Here is a 27,442-nt window from a genome sequence, read left to right on the forward strand (position 1 = left end):
ACGTTACCTTGTACATTAATAAATGGTGATGGCATTTTTAGCCACGCTAGCTCCAACTATTGGATGCTATGAAATTTGGATTATAACTTCCTGTTTATAAATCCCTGCTAAACTAATGACATTCCCGTCAGCCTTTGTGTTAGTGCTAATTAGCAAATATTAGCATGCTAACATGCTAAACTAAGTTATCAAACATGGTAAACATTAAACCTGCTCAACATCTGCATGTTAGCACTGTCATTGTGAGTATGTTGGCATGCTACAGTTAGTATTTAGCTCAAAGAACTGCTGTGTCTAAGTACTGCCTCACAGAGCTGATGGCTGTACACTGTCTAGTCTTGTTTATTATTCTCTGACATTTTAAAGATATAAGATAAAAACAATTTAGTGCTGAAACAATTAGTTGACTGAGTAGCTCATTAGCTGTTTATGAAGGAAATACGCCCACCATTCTCACATTCGAAGTTTCTTTTTTTTCTGTTTCATATAATTGGAAACTGAAAATCTTCTGCTTTTAAACTGTTAAATTGGCAAAATAAGACGTTAGAAGTTTTTACCTTTGGCTTTGGGAATTTTATCATCTAACATCTATCGATTTATAATTCAAAAAGAAAACAGTTTACACATGAATTGGCGATGGAAGAATTGTGAGTAGCAGCTTAAGTTCAAAAGTTAACTGCTTCTTTATACTCTGCTACTTTACAGGCTAAGCATCACTTGTAACTCGCACGTAGGCAGAGACTGGATGGAACCTCTCTCTTCTTAAAGGCTTTGATGTTCCTCTGCCAAAATCCCAGCTTTAGATCAACTCATTAACTATGCTCTTCCATAGAGCCACAGACGGACAGATGTTACCCTGTCCACCATAATGCTGCCTGCACCTCCTCTTGGACAGTTGTGTGCGTGTCTGACAAACAGGTCATTCATGACGAATAACTCTAATCATCATTTCATTTGTACCCCCCCCCCCCCTCCCGTGTCTCTCACAGGGACAGACTTGGTCGCCGTCTATCGATGATGACGGCTCGACGAGAGATGAGTTCTACGATGATGAGGACCTCTACTCGGGCTCGGGCTCTGGCTGTAAGTCTGTGTATCAGTGTGCGTGTGTGTGTGTGTGTGTGTGTGTGAGGTTACACACTCACGCCCTGGTGCTTTCAAACTCGACAGCTGCTGGGTTTCAATCTGCTGACCCTGAAGACCCGACCCCCCTCCGTGTCCTGGAGTTATTGTCGCTCGGTTCACCAGACTCAGATGCACCAAGGCCACACAGTCACAAAATGCAAACACCGTTTGGCTTGAAAGACAGGTTTTGATACAGATTTATTGAAAACACCTTTAAACACAGACGCAACCTTGAAAACCAGCAGCAACCTGGGCTTGATTCCCCCAGATCTGATTTACTCTAATCAGATTACAGTCCACACAGTTTAGGCGATCACACGCATACCAGCAGCCATGTGCACCTATCAGCGAGCGCATGTCTGCGTTTGACTGAGCTGGCTGTCTGCATGTGTAGGAATTACCTACTTAACGTAAATCACACTGGTGTAATTCAGGCTGATTTTCTGATCTGGCTGTTGAAGCCTGAGCATGCCTCTCGTTATTAAGCATGACTCATTGAGGGCTGCCCTCGGTTCAGGCAATGCGCTAGTGGCGAGCACGCTCAAAATAAATTACAATTCAGAGCAGGACAGTGCAGCAGAGGCACCCCCTGTGGTTGAAAGAGCAGCCCGGCAAATTACTTTATCTCAAACCGTGATACAGAGCCGTCTGATTCCAAAGGTAAAGCTCATTTTCAACAGACTGATGGGCATTTTGCGTCGCTGCTGCTTTCAAAATGCGGCATTTTGAGGCGTCTGATAAATTTAACAGAAGCTGCATTGTTCGAGTCCATATTTCGATATCCTCTCCAGCTCCTCTGTCAGCCTCCATGTCTTTGTGCCTGTAAATTCAATTTGTTTCTCTTTCAACCCAGGGAGCCTCAGTGCTATAACAAAATGAAAGGTGGTATAATACTATTATGAGATTTAAGAAGAAAATGAATCAGTCAGCACCGCCATGTCCTCTCCTTTCTTCTCTTCTCTTCACTCCCCTTCTCTCCTCTCCTATTCTCTCTAAGACTATGCCGTTTACATGCATCCACCTCAAGCTTTTTCAGCTAATTTTTCATAAAAGTCTCCATCCACTCTTAAAGTCCAAAACAAAAGGAAACAAACCTCAGAGTGGGACAGACAGCCTGGTCTCAGTTGGATGAACCTCCGTTCTGCCACCTCCTGCTGTCCACACAGCTGAACTCACAGTTTACCATGGTTGTTCTCATTTACATATTTTCCAGTTTCTGTTGTCAGACAGCTAAACAAGCAGAAAATGGGAATTTGATTGCGGCTCTGATTGCTGCGCTGAGTCGTCAATAAAATCACTACTTTATGATCCTAAAGTCATTTGACAAAACAAACATAGCTGTGCTGTATGATTGGTTATATTGACATTTAAAATGAGCTCGGAGAGGGGACTGAAAGTTGTTCCCTTAAAGGAGCATTCCACTGGCTTTCAATATCTTACACATAAAGATCAGTCATGGGAGGTCTCAGCCTATGTTTTATATGTACAGTTTATATATAATATCAGTGGATCTGTAGGAGCTGTGACAAGTAAAAAAAAAATCACCCTGATGATGTCATAGTGATTAGAGCCCGACCGATCCTTCAATCATATAATGAGTGTTGCAAATTTGCCCACCAGCGGGCGCTCTGCAGATCCCCTGTTCAAATCCTGTCACATCCACCACAAAGCAATCAGCTTACAGGAGTCTACTGGAGCATGCAGAAAAAATAGAGAGAGGAACTGTGTTCCTTGTGAGATGGTAATTTTTCACGTGAAATGCATGACTTAAATAATAATAAAAACAGCCCTCATCACTTCTCCTCTCCTGAAAACATTCATGACCATACTTGCTAACCGGGCGGGCTGGAAGACATTTTCGCTCAGGGGTGCTGTACAGTAGAAATGCGTGCATGACAGACTGTGTGGGCACGCACTTACACACTTTCCTTCAACACAGAGTGGTCATATGAGGTCACTGAGGTCTGGACTGATATACAGTATGTATGTATGTATGAATGAAATCATTTGAATAAAAAACATTGATAACATGATCAACTTAAATGTGCAGCTGATTATACCTACCAGTCTCTACCATCATTTCATGTAGCTGACGCTTTTATCCAAAGCGACTTACAATTGCTATACACATCAGAGGTTGCACGCTTCTGGAGCATCTAGGGGTTAAGTGTCTTGCTCAGGGACACAATGGTAGATGGGTCACAGTGGGGAATTGAACCCAGGTCTCTCACACCAAAGGCATGTCTTATCCACCCCTTCAACTTGAAAAACTGTTCCACACTTGGGGAAACACAACAAGCACATCAAAAAGTTGTGCATGCAGTGCAGAGAGCACTGCTGTTTGCAGGCAGAGCTTTGGACGATACATTTTGTAACTTTCGTGGAGGGTGAAATAGGGTAAAGCAAAGACGCTATGTGCATTTACGCACGAGGCACAGCAGCATAACTTCATATTTAAATCTCATGACACGCCGACAGGATCGGTTAGAATCTAACGTTAATTAATGTTCTGTTTTCTTCTCCACATCCAAAAGGTCTCACACACATTCCAGGTTTATACAGTGAAACTGTTTGGAGTAAAGCAGCCGTCCTTCTGATCAATCCTCCATTAGTGCGTCTAAATTATTTTAGAAGCTAAAAGCAGAATTCTGTTTCCTCTGCAGACTTTCCTCTGTCTGTCCTGTCAAGTTTATAACTACAGTTTTTAGTTTTGCTGCATAAATGTCCCACGGTATTTGCTGTGACATTAATGCACCCATGGAAACATTTAAAATGACTGACAGCAGACTCTCAAATCTTTAAAGTAAATCGTTGAAGAAAACACTAAACAATAAAAAAATCACATGGAAAGTTAAAAGGATCGGTAGAGCTGGGGTAAATCTGAGAAAATAATTAGTTGGGTAGGGGACTGGTGGATGATTTGTGCGCACATGATTATTCACCTATAATTGTGACAAAACAGTGCAAACAGCTGCTGACGTCAAATTATTAGGCTGTAATATCAACCAGAACATCCTCTGAATTCAGCACTAACCTGCTGTATTTTATGTTGCCGTTTAGTAACAATAGTGCCCATTATGTAGTCTGCACATGCCATTCGCACACTGTGTTCCTCCCTGTCAATAAGGGGTATTGCAGTACCCTCCGCACCACCTTCCCGCACGCATGTTGCTAAACCTCCCGTTTTTCACTTCCCTCTCATTGTTTCCTCCTGGGTCACACCAGTATGTTTAATGTTACAGTAGTTGAGTGGTGGAAGCTATGCTGTTGACAAATGTGACTGTAGATTTTTTTCTGAAACAGTGTGGCAGTTCTAGCGAAAGGTCCTATAATATCTTCGTAGTTCATCACTTCTAACTAACGCTGCACATTGCTAAATTAGATTAGCCACAAAGCTAGCTAATGCCATGTAAATGCTCCGTACTTGTATAGCGCCTTTCTAGTCTTTTCGACCACTCAAAGCGCTTTTACACTACATCTGTATTCACCAGTCTTACACATTCATACACTGAGCCTAAGTGCTCAAACGGAAACTAACATTCACACTTACTCATACACTGGCGGAACAGCAGTCTCTCACACCAAAGGCATGTCTTATCCACCCCTTCAACTTGAAAAACTGTTCCACACTTGGGGAAACACAACAAGCCTTGTCTTGCCCAAGGACACTTTGATACGCAACAAGGGGGAGCCGGGGATTGAACCACCGACCTTCCGATTAACGGCCAACTCGCTCTATCTCCTGAGCCACAGCCGCCGCCATGGTGGCCTCATCTGTGGCTTTTTTGTTTTTTAACATAATCCATTCAGGAAAAGGTATTGAAGCCCACATACAGAACAGCTTTCAATATTGGCCTGCTCTAAGTGTAGTTTATACAGGTATCCAAATCATTTTCAAAATTTACTTTAATATCGCCATCGGCCCCCAAAAAAACATATCGGTCGGGCTCTAATAGTGATGTCATCAGTGTTACCTGGGCTGGGACTTAAATACCTCAATAATAACAGAAAGCCTGTGTTACAAATAAGGGCGTGGAGTTTGAAAGATGTGGGTGTTTACCAGTCAAGGAGACTCTTGCGTAAAAAGGTGATATTAGTTGCAGTCCAAAAAATTTAGGTTCCAGCCTTTTGGGAGCTTGAGTCACACTAGGGACGAAAAGTCAGGATATATTGGCCTTTGCCTCACAGATTTTGACCAGTCTTTTTTATATCTGCTGATTGTAAGTCCCCCATCCTTATGGAAGAACAATACTAAAATGCTTGACTACACCTTTAACCTGACTGCCACACAGCCCTCCACCAGGCTTACAGCATCGAACTCAGTCTTCCCTCATCCACTGTAAGCCATGAGGCAGGTGTTTTTATTCTTCAACTATAGAGAGCTTTTTTAACAAGCTCCATTTTTTCGGTGAGAAAAATCCCGGCTTATTGTAGATAGAAGTCCAAACCAGAGTGAAGAGGAAGCGTTTCAAAATTAAGCCGGCTTAGGGCCATCATGGAAGGCTAGCAGTATATGTGGTATTATGCTGTTTAACTGCAACATATCTGGTTTGAATCCAGCAGGGCACCTTGTTTCACATCTCTCTGTCTGATTTTCAACTGTATCCTGTCAAAGACAAAAATGCTAAAAACTTCCCATTTACTATATAGTGGACTATATTTACTATATCCACACAGTGAAATGTATGCATGTGTCCTCAAAAAACCCTCATTGAAATAAATAGTGTTCATATACACTGCTGTGTACAGCGACAGTGAGTGTTTATTAAGGAGACGTGAAAAAGGAACAAGTGGTTTTACTGTTTGTGCGGGGATGTGAGTGTGTGAGCTGTGAGATGAACAGGATGTGTGACTGAGTGAGATGTGTAAAAGGTTAAATTTTTTTGCCTCCTCTGCTTATTGTTGTTTAATTAATTTCTTAATTCGAAATTCTCTCCTCTCCAGTTCCTGATATCAGTATGAGGCCAACATCGGTGGGTGTGTCCTTCACCACGGAAGAGCCCCTCCTCCTTTCTACCACCCAGGCCACCGGGCCCGCCCCTTCCGCCTCACCTGCAGCTGAGCCGAGCCCCAACCCAGAGGAAACCACCACCACCCCGCTGACCACCGAGGCCGATGGCGAGAGCGGTGTGTTCTCGGTAGGAGAGAGAGAGGAGAATGAGATGGAGGTAGAGAGAGAGAGAGAGAAAGAGCAAGAGAGGCAGAGGGAACTGGAGAAGGAGAGACAGTTGGAGAGGGAAAGACAGTTGGAGAGGGAGAAAGAGAGGGAAAGAGAGAGGGAGCGGGTCCGGGAAATGGAGAGGGAGAAGGAGAGGGAGAGAGAGCGTGAGCGAGAGAGGGAGCGTGAGCGAGAGCGTGAGAAAGAGAGAGAGAGGCAGAGAGAGCGTGAGCTTGAAAGAGAGAGAGAGCTGGAGCGAATCAGGGCCGCCGCCCAGACCACAGCCGCCCCACGATCCCCTGCTGCAGTCCCCGTGGTGACCACCAATCCGGCAATCAGCCCTGTGGAAAGTGCAGCGCCCTCTGCCGGCTTGGACGACCTGAGCACCACAGAAGAAGAAGAGGACTTCAACATGTCACCCGAACCTACATCGTTTTACATAGGCTTCGACATGGAAACCACCACAGAGGAAGACATGCCCACCACAGCTGAGACCACCCCTGAGCCCACCACAGCTGCACCTACCACCACCACGATCACCACCACTGTCAAGACCAGGTTCGCCTTCAGGCCCAGGGTTCCAAGTACGACAGCCACTCAGGCAGTGCCAACAGAGAAAACAACCCGCCCACAGCAGCCCACAACTACACAGGTGAGAGTCAAAATTTGTTAGTTCAATTAGTTAGTTAACATTAATTAGTTCAGTTAGCCAACTCACATTATTACGTTGATATAGAATTTGAACAGTGCCGATCTGTGGTGTCTGACCTCAATATCATCTCTAACCCTAACCCACGCAATAAAACACCACACAGCAGGGAGTTTCTATAATAACTCCTCCCCTCTCATAGGGGAATTTAGACTCAGAGTTATGTAAAAATGACTTAGGTTTACCCATCCACCCAGACAACATACGTCATCACTGATTGCCTGGCAGTTTCACAAGGGCTTCACAAAATTCTGGGAATCACTGCGCCAAGCTGATGTTTGCCAAGTAATACTTATAGCAAGACAAAGTGTTGGTGTTACATTACTGATTGTGTATGGATTTAACAACATACAGCATGTAGATTAATGAGCTTTAGAGGTGCTGGTGAGAGTACAGTATGTTTGAGTTTTAGACAAACCTGGGCTAGCTGTTTCCCTTTGTTTCCAGTCTTTATGCTAAGCTAGGCTAATCGTCTCCGGTCTCTAGTTCCGTACTTAATGTACAAACAGCAGAGTAGTATCAATCTTCTCATCTCAGTTTCAGAAAGAAAGTGATCAAGGAATGAAACTTGTCCTTTAACAAAGGATGTCAATTTTCTCAAAAGTTAAAGGGTAAGACTTGTATATTTTTTGTATTGTCAACAAATCCCATAAAAGGACCAATAACAACGCGCAAGTCAACTTAAAGGTTCAGTGTGTAAGTTTTTGTTAACCTGTTTGATCAAAACTGTGGGCTACTGTGCACCATAGTGGCTGATGGTGGAGAAGTGCAGCCATCATGTCAGTCATGCGGTGCGCTGCGCTGTTCATTAGGAAAACATGTTGATTTAAGTCTGTTTATATTTTTAATGTAAGTAATAGTACTAATGAAATGAATAGTACATCATTTGTGATTCAAAATAATGGTTGTTGATAAATGAATTACAGACAGACAGATGCATGATTTTACTGCTTCCATGGGAGCTCAGATCCTCCTTAAGGGAGCTCAGCTCCCATAAGGAGGATCATGGATGGCGACATCCATGTTAGGGGCCCCGCGGTGTATGTAGAAAGACTGTGTAAGTATAATCAGGAAAATGTACTTAAAATATTAAAAGTAAAAGTACTCAATGCAGAAAATGCCAACTTCAACTAAAAGCCCAACCTCAACATTATTAATAATAAATAAAAATTATTAAAAAGATAAGCAGCAAGTCTTCACATTTGTCAAGCAGAAACCATGAAATGTTCTTAAATTAAAATTAGCTACTATAGTTGATACCTCCAGTAACGTTGCCCCCCAAGCAAAATGAAAATCAAGTACTCTGGGAACTCCACAAATGCCTGTGCTCACATCACACACAACACCCAGAGTTAAATTTAATGTAATGTAATCACCCAGAGTCGCTTTCATGCCGTAAAGCTGCTTTTTGCCACTCTGCCTGTCTTAGCAGACATCGGACTACAGTAGAGCTACAATTTAGCACCCCAATATACTCAATTGCAAATTGATTTTTTAGAAATTGTTATTGAACCTTGAGATACTGAAAGATTAACACCCCTGCATGTAACCAGTGCAACAGTGTGGCTCGTTTATGTGTTTTTTTAATGGCACAGAAGAATAAGCTGTATCAGGTATTGGCGACACAGACAAATCTTCTTTGTAACTCAGAATATTGCCAGACTTAACCTTTAAATTTAGCATAAATACAAGCAGCTGTACAGTTTTTGTTGCCTAAATAAAATACAGTCTGAAATTGTCAAAATGATGATTTAAATAAGGAACTATCTGATCAAAGAATGAGTGAATAAGATCACAAAACTGACCAAGTATTCACATACTAGCCTTTTCATTACTCTGTTTTCATGGACTAATTTTGGTCAGTACCAATAACTACTGGGGTTTGATACTCAGCCCTCTTTCTGACTGCCTCTTTAACTCTGACAGCTTAATAATTTACAGACCAGAGTAATTTCTCTGATTGGTGTGCTTCTGTTTATTTGCAGCAGTCCTGCATTAAAGTGTGATGCATTTAGATTTGTCTGGTTTTCCACATCGTAATTAAGCTGCCAGATTTTATGAAGTGTGTATATATGTGTTGGACAATATGCAACTTTCCAACAATCAGAACATATAGAGGCCCATTGTTTCAAAGGTGAATATGTGCCATGGAAAGTTCTCTGTTTGTGTTGGTTTGGTCTCAGTGAGTTAGTTTCATTTTCTCTCTCTCTTTCAGGATGGTAACAATGATGTGGGTGCTGCAGGACCAAGTGGAGATTTCGAGATCCGCGATGATCGCCGTAATGATCTTGGTCAAGGTGTAATGCCAGTGGATCCTGATCTGCTCGGCAACACGGTGGACGGAGGAAGCTCTGCCGCCCAGCTGCCACAGAAGAACATCCTGGAGAGAAAAGAGGTCTTGATAGGTAGGAAAATCTGTCAGTAAAGTCAATGTTAATAATGTTTTTTGTAACTTTTGTTCAGATATGTGTCCTGGTCATCAAGCTCTGTGTCTGTCTGTCTCACTACATGTCTATCTGATCCTGTCTGTCTGCCTTTCTGTCAAACATACCACTTGGTAGTCACCTCTCAGATCAACAGATTAAATTTCCCCGTTGCCTCCTGTCTTCTTTCCCTGGTTTCTGGGAGCTGCTAAGATAAACTGGCATTACCTCGTAGAGCAGATTCATCACAATAAGTGAATGTGCTACTTAGCCCTGTTTGACCCATTGAGAACAAACAATCCTCTTCTTGGGTCATCCCACCCCTCCTTTCTCCCCTCTTTTTCTCATCATTTTCCCTCTGGGTAAATCCAATTTCTTTTCAAGTGCCCCCTTCTCCTCATCCCAAAGAGCTGTTGTAGAAAGTGAGGGAGCAGCCAACTCTCCTGACCTGACTGGCTCTCTGTCTCTCCTTTAGCTGTTCTGATTGGGGGACTGCTGGCGGTGGTTTTCGCTGATTTCCTGGTCATTGGTAAAGAACAGGAGGCAACAGACTTTAGACTAGACTGTCTATATGGTAGAACCAAATTACGACTGGACATGTCAGGCTCATACAGTCATATATATATATACATAGTGCTGTACATGTGTAGTCGCTTTCATCTGTGGAAGTAACATATCAAGGAACGTGGGATATACAGTAATTTGCAGGTAGTAACAATCTTTGATTTTTCACACTAATTCAGACTAAGGATTTCAAAGTTTTGACAAATAAAATATAACATTTATATTTAAATCAGGCTTTTTCCCCCAGCCAAATATTTCAAAAATTATATGGTACTTTGCAGTTGTGTTTCCTTCATAATGTTTTTCATCCAAAACTATTGGAAAATTGCCTTTCATCCCCCCAAATCTATTCTATATTTCACAGTACTGTGCTGGGAACGTTTAATATTTTAAGTCTAAGGTCATGCTAGCAGCTCTGTGAGGCTGTACTTAGGAGCTAAATGTTAATATTAGCATGCTAAGCATGTTAGCATTCTCACAGTGACAATGCTAACATGCTGATGTTTAGCCGGAATAATGTTTTCACTATCTTAGTTTAGCCTGTAAGCATGTGGATACTTGCTAAGAAGCACTAAAAACAAGTACAGCTGAGGCTGATGGGAATTTCATTAGTTTTGCAAGTATTTGGTCATAAACCAAAGTATTGGATGAATAGACATTTTGATGATGATGCTTGATGAAACCAAAGTCACCAAAGTTCAATTCATTCTGACGACAGCATTAATGTATGGACCAAATGTCATGACAATCCATCCCATAGCTGTCGAGACATTTTAGTCTGGACCAATGTGGACAGGCTGAATGACAGTGGCATCCATGGACCCATGCTGCGAGCATGGCTGACCCATGCTGCGAGCATGGCTGAAAATCTTTTAGTCAGTGATGGCAATAAAGATCTGATATTATGGATTTAAGGAAAAGTAGTTCTTCTAAAAATAAGAAACTGCATGCGTTCAGTTAATATTTCTCATGTCCAATATCACAATTGTCTTCCACAGTAAAAGGGATGGTAGAGGTACATATGTATGAACAATTAAAATTAAATTAAATTGAAATATAACACATAAAACAACAACAATATAACACATAAAAACTGCATGATTTGACAAAAAATAAATAAAAATAAAATTACAAGAAATGGTGTGAAAAGTCAGGAGGGGTGAATGCCTTTGCAGTAACAGTGCATGGTGAAAAGTTCTACTATTTTAAAAACCCCAGCCTATGCACTCTGATTTTGACAGTGATGAAATAAACAAAGTAAACACACAATGAATGGGAACAGTAGTTAGTAGAAGTGCAATGAACAGTTTGTTCACCGTTTTGGCGTCAATACCAATTAGCTTAACAAGGGAAAGTTTTTTCCTCCCCATTTGATAACCACACATTAATCTATCGCACACAGCAAGAGTTCATTAGCGATGTGTGCAGAAGAAGGAGGAAAATTGCAGCCGCTGCGGATTGGTTACACCGGCCCCATTGGGCTAAACTACTATGTAGCACTGCAGGGCTGCGATTTAGCACAAAGCTGTTGCCAGCACAGAACGTATGCTGGCACATTCAGGCTCATCAGTCTTCACTTAGCAGCTAGCTGATAGTGATGATGTGGTAGCTTTGCTCTGCTTTCATACTAGGTGTGTTTGAAACAATGCGTTTGTCGTGATGTAGTGTAGTGTGTAGTGTTTGTTTATGTTTATTTCTCAGTGTTTGTAGGATCTAATCTGTATTGTTCTGCAAAGTTTTTGATATCTAACCTCTCTTTCTGTCTTTCTTTAGCGGTGATAGTGGGAGGAGTGGTGGGCGCCTTGTTTGCTGCCTTCCTGGTTATGTTGCTGGTGTACAGAATGAAGAAGAAGGACGAGGGAAGCTACACACTGGAGGAACCTAAACAAGCCACCGTCACCTACCAGAAACCAGACAAGCAGGAGGAGTTTTACGCATAACACTCGTATGCCAGAGAGACGCACCGCAAACCGAGGGAGAGAGAAAGAGTGAGAGAGAGAGAAGAGAGAAAGATACTCTAAGCCCCTTCCTCCTGCTCCTCTTCTTCTTCGTCGCTTCCCCCTCATCTGCTCGCCTCTCCTCATCCCTCTCTCCTCTCGTCTCCAAAACACCTGAGAGCGCCTTTCTCTCTGCAGACTTGGAACTTTCTTTTCAATGAAAACAAAAAAAGAGGACAAAAAAAAGAAAGAAAAAAATCTAAATATATTCTGAAAAAATAACACATAAACACAAGATGTTTTTAAAAGTAAATGTTGTTATCGATATTCTGCAGATTCTCTTGTTCTGTATGTAATGATATGATTATTTTGTAAAAAAAAAATAACAACGGCAAAAAAACAAACAAAACACAAGCTCTTAACCTGTGTTTTCCAGCACAAAAAAAAGTTCCTCCTCTGTTTTTATGGAGTAAATGGAAAGGCTAAAAAGAAAGAGGAGAGGGGCGGTGCGAGCTGAGCGAGACACAAAAGAAAAAGAGAGTGGTGGGCTCAACCCTAACCCCCCCAAAAAACAGACGGAGCGTCTGGTTGGCCGCACAGAGCCCAGGGTCAAAGGTGAGAGGAAAGGTCTCTTTTGTGCCTTCCATCCCTGTGGTGCTCAAGGACGTAAACGCACATCCATACAGCCACATAAACATACACATGCACATGCATACACACACACACACTGGTGTCAGCTTGAAGGTGGCTCTGACCTCTCTCTCTGTGCTTGGCCAACCAGAAAACAGTGCTCGACCCTCGATGTGTTTCACAACGTCCGGGAGCCGCTGTGGAAACAGTGTCTGGTCATATAGACATTTGCTCACGCCGAGCCGGCGACCCATCTGCTCCTCTTAGCTGTACAAAGACTAGTTATGGATAGTAATAATAACCAATAATATATCAATGTTTTGGGGCTGGGTGGTGAATAATAATAATACCGAAATAATAATAATAATAATAACAATAATGATACTTAAACAGGAGGATGTGTATTTAGCAGTTTTAAAAAAGGTTTATATGTAAATATCAACGTATCCTTTCTGGCATCACTATCCATCTGCATGATCATGAAGAGTTTTTATTCATCACATCAGTCATCACTTAGATGAACTGTGCTCTCGTCAGCCACATACACACACACACACACACACACACAAACAAACACAGAAGTGCAGACATATAAAATTGCTGTGCATCTGAATACACCACACAGACTTGAAATATTCTGTAAATCATATCATTCAAATGCATATCAAACCCCTCATCATCATCATCACCATCATTGTGATAGTCATCACTTGTGATACAAGCGAGATCAGGTGGTTTCAATATGTTATTGATTAGTTATGGATCATTTGCCGGTTGGTTTAGAGTTTGGTCTGTTTGTGTAAAAGCACAACTACGTGTCATGTCATCACGTCATCTGATACTCCCCCCACACACACCTTTTGCATGACTCACTTTCTTTTTCTTCCACCATTGGCTCTCTGTTTGGGGATGGGCAGGGCCTCTGGGAAGTGAGAGGGGCTATAATGAAAAACAGGAAGCGTGAATCTGTGCAGGAAGTTGCTCCCACAAGCATTAATTTGGTCAAAATCACGACTTGTCATTGAAGCTAAGGTTATGAGAAGAGAGAGACTGAATTGGTGTTCATGGGGTCAACTTTGCCTGCTGTTGGACTCTTTTTTGGGGGGGGACAACAGGGAAATGGGGTTAGGATTCGGTTTGCGAAGGGGAATGTGAGGAGACAGGAGTGCTTCTATCTAAGAGATTGTAACAATAACCACACCAGTGCGACTGGGCTAGTAGCTTCTATTATAATCAGTACTGTAGAACAAAAATGCATGGGAGTCAAAACTATACTAGTCTCGGTGTGTGTGTGTGGATGCCTGTGTGTGTTTCTGTGCGTTTGAAAGAAAAAGAGGGGTGAGTTAAAGTTGGAATGTACTATGGTTGAGTGTGTGTTTACCTACTCCAGCAGTTCTCACGCTCTTCCACAGACAGGTAACACACCTCTTCCACTCCTGTGTGCGTACGTCACCTGCCCCCTCACCAGTATGAGAATATGTGTGTGTGTATGTGTGTCTACACTTCATCTAAACCCACCACCTGTACGTGTGTCTGTGTGTGTGCGCGCGCTTCACCTTGGTATTTCACAGCAGACTTGTGTACACTGACTAGCCTGTCGACGTGTGTGTCTGCGTGTGTTTAGTCTGTTCACTGCTGAACGAGGGACAGCTGGTCCCTCACAGTGGCTTTCACACTCTAACTGTCTTTTCACTGTCTGTCTGTCTGCCTGTCTGTCTCTCTGCCGCAGGGCAGACGGGCAGATAACACGCCACTTTCTCACAGGCAGGAATGATCTTAACACGTACTGTCTTTTCTAAAGTGACTGTCAAAGTGTAAACGTGTGTTTGTACCCATCTAAGCCTGCGTAGCCAAATAAGACGTGTGGGTGTGAGAGAGAGGGTGAATTTGTACGTGTGTGAGTCTAGGTATGTGTGTGTGTGTGTGTGTGTGAAGCCCAATGGAGGCTACACGACTCTATGTTTGCTGTTCCCATTCCTGTTTTTATACATTTGCATTTTTTTAAGGCTGAGTTTCTGTCATTGGCTGAGTGAGCGAGAGGAGGCGGATCCTCTACGCCACCGCCCTGTCACTAATTTGCCACTCTGTTCCAAATAAAAAACCTGATTGGGTAAATCTGTCCTCTCTTGTCTTTTTAAATTTTAAGTGGATCAATCAAAACACCTGTCATTTTCCATTCTACTGTTAGTGTCCAGTCTGGTCTCAATAATACATGATGGATAATTTCGATTTGAACTGGGTCTGGTCACAAACTAGAAGAAGAAGAAGAATTACCAAAATAAGAATGAACAATCACATGACTGAAGCAAAAATGTGACCAAACACCTTCTGTGCAGTATGTATGTGCCATATCACCTCCATGTACCCATTAAAGGAATATTTCGGTATATTAGGTAATGCACTTATTCACTTTCTTGCCCAGAGTTAGATGGGACGATTAAAAAAACCAAAGTATAAAAACGACAAGTTGTGGTTTTAAGGGGTCATGTGCCGGTGTGTACCGGACTATGTTTTGGATGGCTGGAGCGAGCTGTATAGGTGCTGGTAGGTGTCTTCATGCTAAGCTAAGCTAACTGGCCTGACATTGGCATTGACTTTTTCATCTCACTCTTGGTAAGAAAGCAAAAAAGTGTCAAACTACGTTGCACACACCAGACTACATCTTGCGTCCCAGACGCAACTTGGTTTAGGAATGTGCCCCATGTGAGCACAATATAAACAAAAATAATGTTGATTTTGACACAGATTTCCCCTGCAAAACTAAAAAGATTAGGCCACAGTACCAATTGTGCTAATTCCCTAACAAATGCACCGTTATTCAAATAACCAAAAGCAATTAACATGCATTGAACCTGGGGATTTTTGGAGCCTCAGAAGTTATAAGTGAAAAAAATAAAAGATGACCATTTGGGTGAACTGACTCTTTCAATCCTTGGTCTCAACACAACCCCCCCGGTGCTGGATTGAATTCAAACTTGAGGCCTACCATTTGTTCATCTGTTCACTCAGGACTTGAAACTGTGGATAAAAAAGGGCATTCAGAAGAACTTACATGCAGACACAAAGTCTCGCTCTGGTGTTAACACACTCCAGCATTAGCTTGGCCTTTTCTGACCTGGTGACATTACATGCAACCATGTATGCATACTAGCTACTGTTTATAGTATAGGTATGATCGCAGCCTCTTAACAGCCCATTTACACTTGCTGAACTCAGTAGACCCTCAAGGGAGGAACAACCAGAGATGTTATTGTTCTTAAGTCGTCACATAAAAGTGTACTTATGAAGTGATTAGATAAACTGTCTGTGGGGATTTGTGAGCACACAGGAAAGGAAACTGTTCTAAACAGAGCTTCAATTTACATTCTTTGCATCAAACCTGATGAAACCAAGGTCACCTGATGTGGTGGAGTACCAGGCATGGCTTCAGTAGTGGGCTGGTGATATGGAAATGTGCCTCACACAGAGGATGGTGGGGGGGGGGTTTATGTGAGAACTTTTCTGTGTGGGAGGGGTAGAACAGAGGAGTGAAAGCTGAAGTAGAGTTGGAGTAGACAGAAGAAGGTTTAAGAGCCTGGTCCAGTCAGTACCCCATCTGGTGGGTAACAGAGGAACAACTGTGGTAAGACAAACCTGATGTTAACCTGGCTTTCTCACAACAGACATGCATTAGCTTGGATTGGGAGCTCTGTAGCCTCTATAACTGAGTAACCGATAGTGAGCTGTTATATGTATACTTTATTTAACAATGTCTTTTAGTTGCCCCATTTTAAGCCTTTGTAGAATAAGAAGCTCAAAGGATCGGCATTATCCATCCATCCATCCATCGTCAACCGCTTATCCTGCGTACAGGGTCGCGGGGGACCTGCATTAATTATTCTCAATTTACTGCAGTGGTTTCCAATTTAGGGGACTGGACCCCCGCAAGGACTCAGGATAAGTCTGAGGGGTCACAAGATTATTCATTCATTCATTTTTTTAGCCGTTCAGGCTTTTATTGAATAAAACTTTGGTTAAACTAGTCATGACTGGGTACAACATTTACAGGGTCACAAGTAGGTATGAGCAAGTACACCAGTATCTGTATATGTATCTGTTCAACAAATTAAATTATCTGTATCTGTATCTGTACTTGGAATGGGCAGGACTTACCGGAAGTTAATAAATAATGAAATTGGTATGGGTTGATCAGAAGTTGCTATATTTATTAGAAAACTGTTTAAAACAGTTTACAACTGTAAAAAAAAAGGTTCCTATTTATAGTTTATTAGAAAACAGATACTGACACATGAAACTAGTACTCATAAAAAGTAACCTATATTATTGGTACCGGATACTCCTTTCAACTGAGTACTAGCTCAACCCTAGTCACAAGCCAAAAAGGTTTGATACTTTCTGGTGTTTTTATACTTAAGGACACATAAATGTGTGAATAAATCATCTGAAAAAGCAGCAGCCCGTCAGTGCTTAACAGTTGAGTCAACCTGCACTGAAATCCCAAAACACATTAAAATGCATTAAACGACTCAAGTTTCATAATAATGTAGTCTTTTATTAAGCTACAGTATAATTTTATGGCGATATGATTCACAGGGGTATGATTAGTTTTAATTATAGGCTACATGGATTTTTATTGTGCACACCCAATCTTACAAAACATTACTGAAACAATCCAATAGTCAATTTTATTGAGATCAGTGCCTCAGAATTGTTATTACTGCACATTATAGTGATACCACAGAAGTTATAAAGAGATAATTGAGATTCACTTTTGAGTACAAACAGATGTACTATGAATATTAGTGGTGGAAGGAATACTCAGGTAATTTACTTAAGTAGAGGTACCAATACCACAGTGTAAAAATACTCCATTAGATAGACAAGCAGCAACATTTTACTGTTGTGTAGCTTTAAGTTCAACAACTTTATAGGCTAACGTTACACTGTGCACACTTATTAGGCAAATTGTATTTGTCAGGATTAATTTTTATTGTTGAACAAACACAATGCTCTCAGTCAATCCAAAATATAACTGAACCTCAAACCTGAATGTTTAACTAAGGAAAAGTGAGTTTTGTCTTGCTCAGGAGAATATATGTGTGCAGAACTATTATGCAACTATGGTAAATTGCCAAAATAATTTCGATATAATTATTCTCATTATTCTCAATTTTTAGAATCAGTGTAACAACACAAAATTTTTGGCCTTTGCTAAAATATTTAGTGACCAATAAAGCCACCTTTTCAATAACTGTCATGAGCCTTCCATCCATTAAGTCTGTCAGTTTCTTGATCTGTTCACTATCAACTTTCGCTGAAGCAGCAACCACAGCCTCCCAAATGCTGCTCAAAGGGGTGTATTGCCCTAACTGTAAATCTGACGTTTGAGAAGGGCCCACAAGTTCTCAATAGGATTTAAGTCAGGTAAGGAAAGGGGCCAGGTCATTATTCTCGCATCTTTGAGGCCCTGGGTGGTTAGCCAAGCAGTGGAGTACTTGGAGGCATGTGATGAATAATTGTCCTGCATAAAGACTGTGGCCTTCTTGAAAACTGAGGACTTTTTCCTGTACCAGTATGTGAAGAAAGTATCTTCCAGAAGCTAGCAGTAGGTTTGGGGGCTGAGTTATAGTCCATCTTCAAAAAGGTCCAAGTATCTCATCCCTAATGATAGCAGCCCATACCAGTACCCCTCCACCACCTTGCTGGTGCCTGAGTCGAAGTTGTGCCCTGTGTCCATCAGTGATTCAGTCACGGGCCCATCCATCAAGTGTCACTCTCACTTCATCTGTCCATAAAACCTTTTAAAAATCTGTTTGCAGGTATTTCTTTGCTCAATCATGAAGCCTTACCTTGTGAATCTTATTCAGTGGGGGTTGTGTTTCAGCCTTCCTCACCATGGCCATGTCTCTGAGCACTTGGCACCTTGTACCTCTGGACATTTCAGGTAGGTTGCAGCTCTGGAGTATGGGGCACTCGAGGATAATGGGTTCCTGGAAGCTTCACGTTTAATTCTACATAAGTCTTTTGCAGCTAATTTGTGCCTTTTCTTCTTCATGTGCTTTTTGCGCCCCAGTTAGCTATTAGCAACAAAACGTTTAACAGTCCATTGGATACAATTCAAAAGTTTAGCTATTTCAAGAATGTTGAATCTGTCTGACTGGTATTTTGCAGTTTTCATTCATTCAACTTTATATGCTTTAGAGTTGGAAAATGTGCATAGAAATAATTATTCATTCAAAATACTTATATACTTGTGCACGCAGTGTAGTTTAGTTCAGTGGTTCCCAACTTGTGGGTGGGGCCGCATCCAAAGGGTCACAAGATAAATCTTTCTCCACACATTTTTTGAAACAAATATAAAAAGTACAGGCAGGTAACAGACAATATAACTGAATATAAACATGTCAGGGAGACTAGGATGATACAAACTAAAATAAAGAAATGAGAACCTCCTAATGCTTACAGGTGTTTTATGTTTTAACATCTTTTTTGTACATTTAGCTATATATTAAATGTATTGCTTGACATAGATAATCAGCGATAATCAGTGAATAGAAAATTTGGCCAAAACAACAAATTAATAAACTAAAAAGTAAAACAGTCAGTTATTCAGCCATATTCAGTGACTAAAAACGAACTTTTTATTAAATCAGACTCAGACTGTACCTACAGGTTTTGATTGGACCTGTTGTGGTCACTGATTGGCTGGTAGAGTTTCACCCTTCGCGCGATAATTGTCACGCTGCTGACCGAGGTAATCAACCAATCAACCTCATTAGCCTCCAGTCCAGGAGCAATTCGCTTCGTGAAACAACGTGGCTTAATTGATTGTTAGTAAAACTTTATTGGTTTTGACTGGCTTGAGTCGCAATGGACGCCGACTGTGATTTGGCCGAAGATTTTGGTAAGACATTTAGGCTGACATTTAATTGTTTTATTGGCTTATTGGCTTGCTTATTTCAACCGGCCGACCAAAGCTTTACTCAACTTCCCTGTCATTTTGTAACCTTTGAAAGAAAACTTTGGAAGTATTTAAAGCTCATAACCCTTCCTGTGAGGTCAGGCTCCCCGTGCTGCTCAGCTCCTCAGAGACCATTACAGAATTTAAAAGTATGTTATTAACATTCACGACCCTGTGTTTGTAGATGGGGACAGGTTAGCTAGTTTAGTTGCAGCTAGCCGGCCAGAGTTAATTAACTGTCAGGTGAGGTGGCACGAGGCGCTGCGCAGCTGGGACACTAATTAAGTCACTGCAGGCAGCAGCTCCTCCTGAGGATGACGTTTATCAGGCGTTATTCAACCTGTAGGTCACTTTATGAAATATGAAAGACATAACTCTTCTCACATTATCAAGTTATTTCTGACAGTACTTTTTAGGTGAAATTATTTATACTTAAACTCTATAACTGACCAAGTTAAATAAATTTACATAAAATCAAATAAATATAATAAGATATATCTTTTCTTGACTTATGAGGTGAAAACCATTGCAAACATGGCCATAGCCAATAGATAAATAGGTCTCTAAAAAGTTTATTAAGTACATTTTTAGACTTGGCACATTTTATTTATACAGTTAACTGTTTTAATTAGATATTTTTAGTTACATTATACCCAACATGGACTGAATGTCAGTTCAAAGTAGAGCTGAAACAATTGTTGATTAATTGAATCTGCATTAGGATATTTTTGCCTAATTCTGTTGTTCCAGCTTTTTAAATGTGGATGTTTGCTGGATTTATCATAGTAAACTGAAAATGTTTTGGTTTTGGACAAAACAAGTGTTTTGAAAATTTGAAATTCCTATGGGCATTTTTCCCCTTACATTTTACAGACCAAAACATTAAATTAATCAGCAGATTATTAGACAATGAAGAAAACAATCTTAAGGTTCAAAGCCTTCCTCACACTTATGGTGGAGCCTCATTAATTTAGTTTTCGTTGGCCTGACAGTCAAAATTAAACACTGGAATCAGCTTATAATATAGCAACAATGTGTTTTAATTTTTCATTTGATTCCCCTTTGTGTCTTTATAAAAAGGTTCAGAACTATAAAAATATTTGAGACTGAATAAAACAAGACTGCATTTGTCATTTTTATTGTGACAAACCAGAGACGCCTAACTCAACAGCCTCCAAGCTTTATTTACTGTATATATCAAATTACATACATGGGGGAAAACCCAACATCCTTCACATGGAGATTAAGAAGGAAAGAAAGAAAATACTACTACTGCTAATAATAGACGTTCACAACAAGCACACGGGAAGAAACGCACATAAATAATTCTATAAGAAAAGATGTGATATACTTAACTGAAAAGGCCACGCAAATTGCTTGAAGGCTGCTTCTAAAAGTGACTAGAGTCTGAGCACAACCTGAGTCCTCAGGGAGCTTATTCCATCAACTAAAGGCAGTTTTAAATGAACTATGGAACAGCAAGAGTCTGATGACCCGAGTGGTTCATATATTTTATATCTAACTTATTGTGAAGCAAGACAAAGGCAGCTCATGAATCTTTTTCTCCAGGTCTGGTTTTCAGCCTCTCACTTCACTCTGTTGCAGACTGTCCAAGTCTTCTGTGTGAGGAACTGGTGGATTTGCAAACAAAGAATGGCCAAGGGAGTATGAGAAGGAGGAGGAGGAGGAGAGAAGGAGAGGAGGACGTGTTTAATCAGAGTGAAGATGAAGAGGCAGAAAGAAAGTTATTGTTATTGAAAGTTGTTGTATCAGAAGAGGAACTGATGGCGACAGATGGAGAAGAGGAGGAGCAGGTGAAGCCAGAGAGTAGGCTGGGGACGGAGGAGGCACGGGAGGTGCAGAAGGGAACAATGGCTGATAAGCAAGAGGACAAAGACACTAAAAGTCTAGAAGAGAAAGATGTGAAAAAAAAGAGTAGGAAGAGGCGAGGTAAAAAGTTAAGTGAGCGAGTGAGAAACAGGAAAGCTTTAAAAGATGCTGGTGAGCGGTTTGAGGAGGACAAGAAGAGTCAGATACAGGAGGCTTCAGTGATGAGCTCAGAGGAGAGCCTGGCTCTGTCGGTGCCTCCCATTGGACTGATGAACAGCTGCGACTTGTCTGATCCAGTCTACCTGTGTAGTGGGGAGACAGGGCTGTATTGCCCTCCAGCCCCCATTCCCCTGTTGTACTCCTCACAACCTCCGGTCCCGTTCCAAGCTGCACCTCCTCAGCCCCACGGGACAAAAAGGCCATACAGCCCCCTTCTACCTCACAGTCTCCCCCACCAGGGTCCACAGCCTCTCGAGGTGACGACACACTGACTCTTTACCAATCACTTGCTCATGCTTGTTGAACAATGAACATATATAGTGACAAACATCTGAACGTATTTCTTCACCATGAAGTATCTCATAGATTTTTGTAGAAGGGTTCTGTTCACCACCGAGAACTGTAGATAAAGTTGAGCAAAGCAAGACATTTGCTTCAGCTTGGCTTGTGAAAGCATCATGCTAGTCTTGGGGTGGCTGGATAGACCCTTACTAAGCAACATAAAGTCTGAGTCTAGTATAGTAGGGCTAAAATTAGTCAATTAATCGATTGATTGATACGAAAATAATCATCACCTTTTTTGATTATTGATACATTGTTTAAGCCTTTTTCAAGCAACAATTTGATGGTCCAAGCTTTCCCAGATGTGAGGATTTGCTGCTTTTTCTTGATTTGAGTTACGGTAAATTGAATATCATTTAGGTTTTAGTCTGTCTGTCAGACAAATGAAGCAATTTGAAGACATTACCTTGGAAACTGCAATAGGCAAGTGCTTTCTGATATTTAATAAAAACCAAATAACTGATCTGTTTAAGAAAATATTGGCAGATCAGTTTTACCTGCCGTCCTAGAGTACAGATCTGTGTCACATTTGAGAAATACATAGATGATGGCTGGAAGTCAATGATTTGAACTGAACCAACTTTTATTTCCAGAAAAGTATTGTTTTCTGTGGGCTGAAACATTGAACTATGCACTTATTGGTACACCTTTAACGGTGTTCTGGAAGCATTCAGCTTTAAATAAATGTGATTATTGACAATTAGACAATCATAATTTTTAAAGAAAAAACACAGTCAATCAGATCAATATTTAGCTGATTGAATTTGACTGAGATGATGAGTGCTGAGGTAATGTTTGTCTGGTTCATGGCAGATGGAGATAACCCAGGTCTACTCCACCCGACGTTCCATCCGCTACTGCGGCAGGGGTCGAGGCCGGGCCCTGAGCTTCCCTCTGCTGCCGGGATTAGAGACGGTGGACAGCTACCTGCTCCCGCCTGCACCGAAGAAGAAAACACGAACACTCTACAGTACTGGTAACCGAATTGTCAGTTTGTCCAGGTATGTTCAGATTTGACTATGCAAACAGGTGACCTGTGTTTGGTGCATGTTTGTGTGCATGAACAGATCAGTTAGAGCATTTAGAGGCCTTGTTCCAGGAGGACCACTATCCTGACGCAGAGAAGAGGAAAGTCATCGCTGCTTCAGTTGGTGTCACACCTCAAAGAATTATGGTTAGACAGCCATCTTGCTCTTTTGATTGTGAAATATCCCTTATGACCCCTTTACGTCTCCTTTACAGTTTTAAGTAAAAATAAACTTAGAGTAATGTTTTCACTTCCTGTCTCAACATTGACTCACTCCTGATATCCATGTTATTGTCTCTCTCTATGTTCCCGTGTCTCAGGTCTGGTTTCAGAACCGCAGGGCTAAGTGGAGGAAGGTGGAGCGCTCCATCACAGCAAAGGTTGAACACAGAACGGGTAGAGCTGAATGCAGCAGCAGCTCCCCACATCACCAACTCAATTGTACACTGGCAACCAACAGGTATTACAGCATTGTCCCCATGTGTTATTGTAGTTTTTTTGTCCTCACATGGTGCAAATAACATATTACGTATTTTAGCTTAATTGACTGGCTCTATGACTATTGTTAGTTATGTTTTTTTCTCTTTTTCAGTAAGGGACCTCCCGCTTTTACTGGGCACTTTGCCACCCAGATGCCCCAGCTAACCCCTGTGGCACCTTCCTACCCGACCCTTTCCAACCAGACTCCGCCCTCGTACGACAACCTGCTGGCCAGCCTCAGCAGCCCAGGTCTGAGGATCTCTGATATTTTCCTGAACCAGAGTCAGGATGCCTTTGTGCAAAACTAGAAGTTTTACCAAGTGGTGAAACTAAACTAGATGAATGTAATCCATGAATGTCTGTTATGAAGAAGCAGGCAAATGTGAAAGTGTGATACTGGGATATATAAATAATTGACTTTCCACAAGAGAGGGTTTAATAATATTTGATCAGAAACCTAGCATTAACAATTTATTGTAAAAAAACATTTTTAATTTACAAATAGTACAAAATGGTGAAGGCCCTTGTACATTTGAAGACCAATGCATTGGCACAGTGGGGATGCTGAGGCAGTGGAATTCAGCAAGAAACGTAAAGTTATCCAGCAGTGATTAAACTGGTTTATTTTTCTTTCCAACTTTCAGGAGTCCTGCTAGTAAAGCTATAGCCCTGTGTATAGCTATATTCACTAAGAGGAAGTGCTGACTGAGAGCTCTTACCGAAGGCACCAAAGTCCCTTAAATATTCAAGTTTAATCTTAGTGTATCAGTCTTTGGTTTAGTTTCTTTCTTTAAGAGAAACTTTACCTTGATTCTGTAGAAACCTTGAATCGAGTTTGAACTCACCCTGCATGTTGAGACTTAAATTCCCCAGAATCCAAACTACATTATCGCATTAATCTGGATGTTTAATCTCTGTTTTATCTCCAAGGTCAATCCAGAATGAAAGATGGGGACCAGCACCAGCTTTCATCTCAGGGGGGATTGCCAGAGTACCACCCCCGCCCCATGCATAGCCCTCCCCCCCTGCGGCGAGCCAGTCTCCCCCTTTTCACAACGACCTACAACCCTACCAACCCTACTCCACCTCTCCTTAACACCCTGGCTCACACCCCACCTCTGTTCCTGGATGCTCTGGAGGGTGGCTCCTCCTTGGCCCATCGTGAGACCCAGTCTCTGCAGACTGATACCAGGTCAGTTCAGCTCACATTTGACTGTGACATGAATACTAGAAGATGATTTGAACAGGGATGAGGACACGAGATGACAGGAGGACAGAGGGTTGGCAGGCTGCAGACACGAGCATATAATGATGCCTCACAGTGTCTGTAATAGTAGGGAGTCGGTTTCAGCTGGCGCTCTGAAATACTTCAGAAAACATGCTGGGAGACATCTCAGTCAGTGATTGCTTTGTATTAAATGATTTTTGTTTGTTTGACTGCAATTATGATCACAGCACTAAAAACCCCAATGCAAGACAACACAAAAACCGAGTTCTGTAGAGTAATTGGGACATTTTGTCTCAATGTTGCTTTCAGAGTTTTGAATTACGGTGAATATCACTGTCCCAGGTTGTGCATGAATGCCCCTAAGTCTTGTTGTAATTTAGGTGAACCGACCCTTTAAGAGTATGCTGTGATGACAACTCAGCTAGCTCATGTGAGTGATTTTACAAAATAATCATTGTATATATCAACGGTTCTAAAAGTCTTTGTCAGCCCCCCTATTGCGGCTAGAGATATTGTTTTTTAACAATCCTTTCACTGCTTTGATAAGTCTTTCAGCTTTCACAGAACACCCACTTGTATATCTCCTTGCCCTCTAGTTTTTGAACAGGCCAATGAAAAGACACTGTATCAGAGAGAGATGGTAGTATCAGAGCAGTTCATGACCAAAGAGGTATCTTTGTAGTAACACACTATTTTTATGGGTGTGTGTGAGTGACTAAATTCTTCTTTGTATAATCCTCAGTTCTCTGTTTGACTTTGGGGAGAAGCTTGACTATCTGACCTCAAGCCAGCAGAACAACGCTCTCTCCTACCAGCTCCAGACCTACCCAACCGGCCAGCCGCAGCACCAGCCTCAAGCACCTCTGCCCCGCATGGCCTACCTCACCCCCTCCCCCTACCTCACCCCTAACCCTCCAGATTCCAACCCTACTTCCTACCTGACCTTTGGCCCTGGAGGAAACTCCACTGGGATGGTGACCTACTCTACTGGAGGCCCCAACTACTTCCAGTCCCAGAGTGCAGGACAGATCCTGCTGCAGTCGGCCGGTCATCATGGTGAGTCACTGGGATGAGATATTACTTGATTTATTATGGAGCCACAAAAATACCCCTATCAAGAGGACATTTGACAGGAAGCCGTGAGGTGTGGTCCTGATCCTGAACCTGAGCAAAGTTACCTCCAGTAAAGCCTCCAAAAAATCTGTTTGAATCTGTGTGTTCACATGCAGGTGGGATCACAGCATACCAGTCGTACCCATGGGGTAGCATGTACACTCAACCAACCATCCACCAGCGTGCTCAGTGCCCTCCAACTTACCCCACCAGCATGGGAGGTGCTCGAGATCACCAGCAGCCCTCCTCTACCACCACCGTGCCTACCCCTTCATTCTTCACCCGGGGGGACCACGGGCCCTCGCATGCAAACTCCCAGTGCACGTCACACACCCATACACACACCAGCAGCAGCAGCAGCACCACTGTCCTTCCTCCTGTTTCTTCTCTGCGTCCCTCTTGCCTCAGAGCGGAGAGTACTCCAACCAAGGCTATGTCTCTGCTGCCTTCTCAAGTCAGCCCTGCTTCTCCAGAAAGCCCTCCAGTGCCCCCTTGTGTTAAGATAGAGTATGACAGCCCTCGAGAGATTCACAGCCACTTCCACTGCGACTTCTCCCCCATACATTTTTGACTATATGCTTGTTCATGTGAGAGAGTGCGTGTGTTTGACGTATCAGTGTAAATATATCCTGTTTAAGTGTGAGTGTTTCTGTATTTTCCATGTGTATTACTATTTTAGAATTTTCTCAGTAGACATATTAGCAGATGTATGTTAGACTCGGTTGGGCTGCATTTAGCTTGGCTGCAATAAATGGTCCATTGCTCTGTTGCTTTCTGACATATTTTTGATATGAGTGTTTATTAATTTGTTTGAGAACAGCAATAACACTTCCAAGCTGCTGTATAATATATAATGAATGACAACATAGTAGGCTAAGTTATAGCTGACAAATATTTTGATACAGCACATAAATGTCCTTATATCTGCATCCATCTACATTATACTTTGTTATTCTTAAATGTTTTGATACAACCTATAAATGCTTTAAGTAAAATGTTACCCAAAAACTACTTTATTTGGTACCCCCCCCCCTCCAAAAAATAAATAAATACACATAGACCTCTCCAGAACAGTGAGGCTGTGGCCTCACACAGAGGTTCATGTATTCTGTAACACTAAAAAATGGTGGTGGTGACCGACCGGTTACTTTGTGCCTATGATCATCTGTAGATAAGTGATTAGAGAAATGCAGCACATACAGGCTTTGCCAAGTTCAGGATAATGACCTCACAGATGGGTCGATCGATATACTTTATTAATCCCAAGGGCAATTCAAGTATTGACTATAATAACCTTCAAAGTTACAGTAACTATTATTCAGCTTTGTTAGCTTGATCGTATGGTTTACCCCAGGTAAATACTCCAGGTAACAGTCCATGGCCCAGGGTTTGGGTACTTCTGATTTAAATGAAATGTGCTGTTTATATGGTTTATTTCAGGTCTGTCTGCGGGCCACAAGGGGGCGCTGTTCCTTCATGTGAGAAGACCGCATGCTGGGATTTATTTAACCGCATGTTGTTTCTCAGACAATCCTCCATCAGGGGGGATATGTGACAATCGCTAATCCACTGGAGAAGAAAAAGGACAGAGGCGTTTGTAGGGTAGAGGTATCCCAGACAATCACTGATACCGCCCAAATCCTTAATCTGTGTTGCCATCTGCTGTGTTCACACACTTACTGCACTATCTGCTCTG

The 27,442-nt window shown here is 41.9% G+C and overlaps 2 protein-coding genes across 4 annotated transcripts in view; both read left to right on the forward strand.

Annotated features, from left to right (window-relative positions):
* sdc3 (syndecan 3) overlaps positions 1-14,664 on the forward strand; it is a 39,543-nt gene extending 24,879 nt beyond the window's left edge. The window contains exons 1-5 of one of the 2 annotated variants that reach the window (XM_038724898.1): positions 180-242; positions 990-1,083; positions 6,070-6,935; positions 9,208-9,397; positions 11,753-14,664. In XM_038724898.1, the coding sequence (XP_038580826.1) occupies positions 195-242; positions 990-1,083; positions 6,070-6,935; positions 9,208-9,397; positions 11,753-11,919 (1,365 nt within the window). In that variant the 5' untranslated portion in view covers positions 180-194 and the 3' untranslated portion in view covers positions 11,920-14,664. Of the gene's footprint in view, positions 1-179; positions 243-989; positions 1,084-6,069; positions 6,936-9,207; positions 9,398-11,752 lie in introns of those variants that run through there. The other variant, XM_038724899.1, reaches the window with a different exon arrangement.
* A 4,672-nt stretch (positions 14,665-19,336) lies between these two features.
* Positions 19,337-26,524, forward strand: LOC119907854. Of its 2 annotated transcripts, none has more exons than XM_038725533.1 (9): positions 19,337-19,450; positions 21,077-21,813; positions 22,712-22,874; positions 22,966-23,072; positions 23,246-23,385; positions 23,518-23,654; positions 24,336-24,597; positions 25,376-25,689; positions 25,863-26,524. In XM_038725533.1, exons 1-9 carry the CDS (start codon positions 19,417-19,419, stop codon positions 26,315-26,317), a joined length of 2,349 nt encoding a protein of 782 aa, XP_038581461.1. In that variant the 5' UTR covers positions 19,337-19,416; the 3' UTR covers positions 26,318-26,524. The 2 variants fall into 2 exon arrangements, with proteins under 2 accessions (XP_038581461.1, XP_038581462.1); XM_038725534.1 differs by having other exon boundaries at positions 21,113-21,813.
* Positions 26,525-27,442: the final 918 nt, after the last annotated feature.

The sequence above is a fragment of the Micropterus salmoides genome, unplaced genomic scaffold (genome assembly GCF_014851395.1).
Source record: "Micropterus salmoides isolate LMB-PRFRI ecotype aquatic unplaced genomic scaffold, ASM1485139v1 Ms_hic_scaffold_17, whole genome shotgun sequence".
In the NCBI taxonomy this organism is placed as follows: Eukaryota; Metazoa; Chordata; class Actinopteri; order Centrarchiformes; family Centrarchidae; genus Micropterus; species Micropterus salmoides.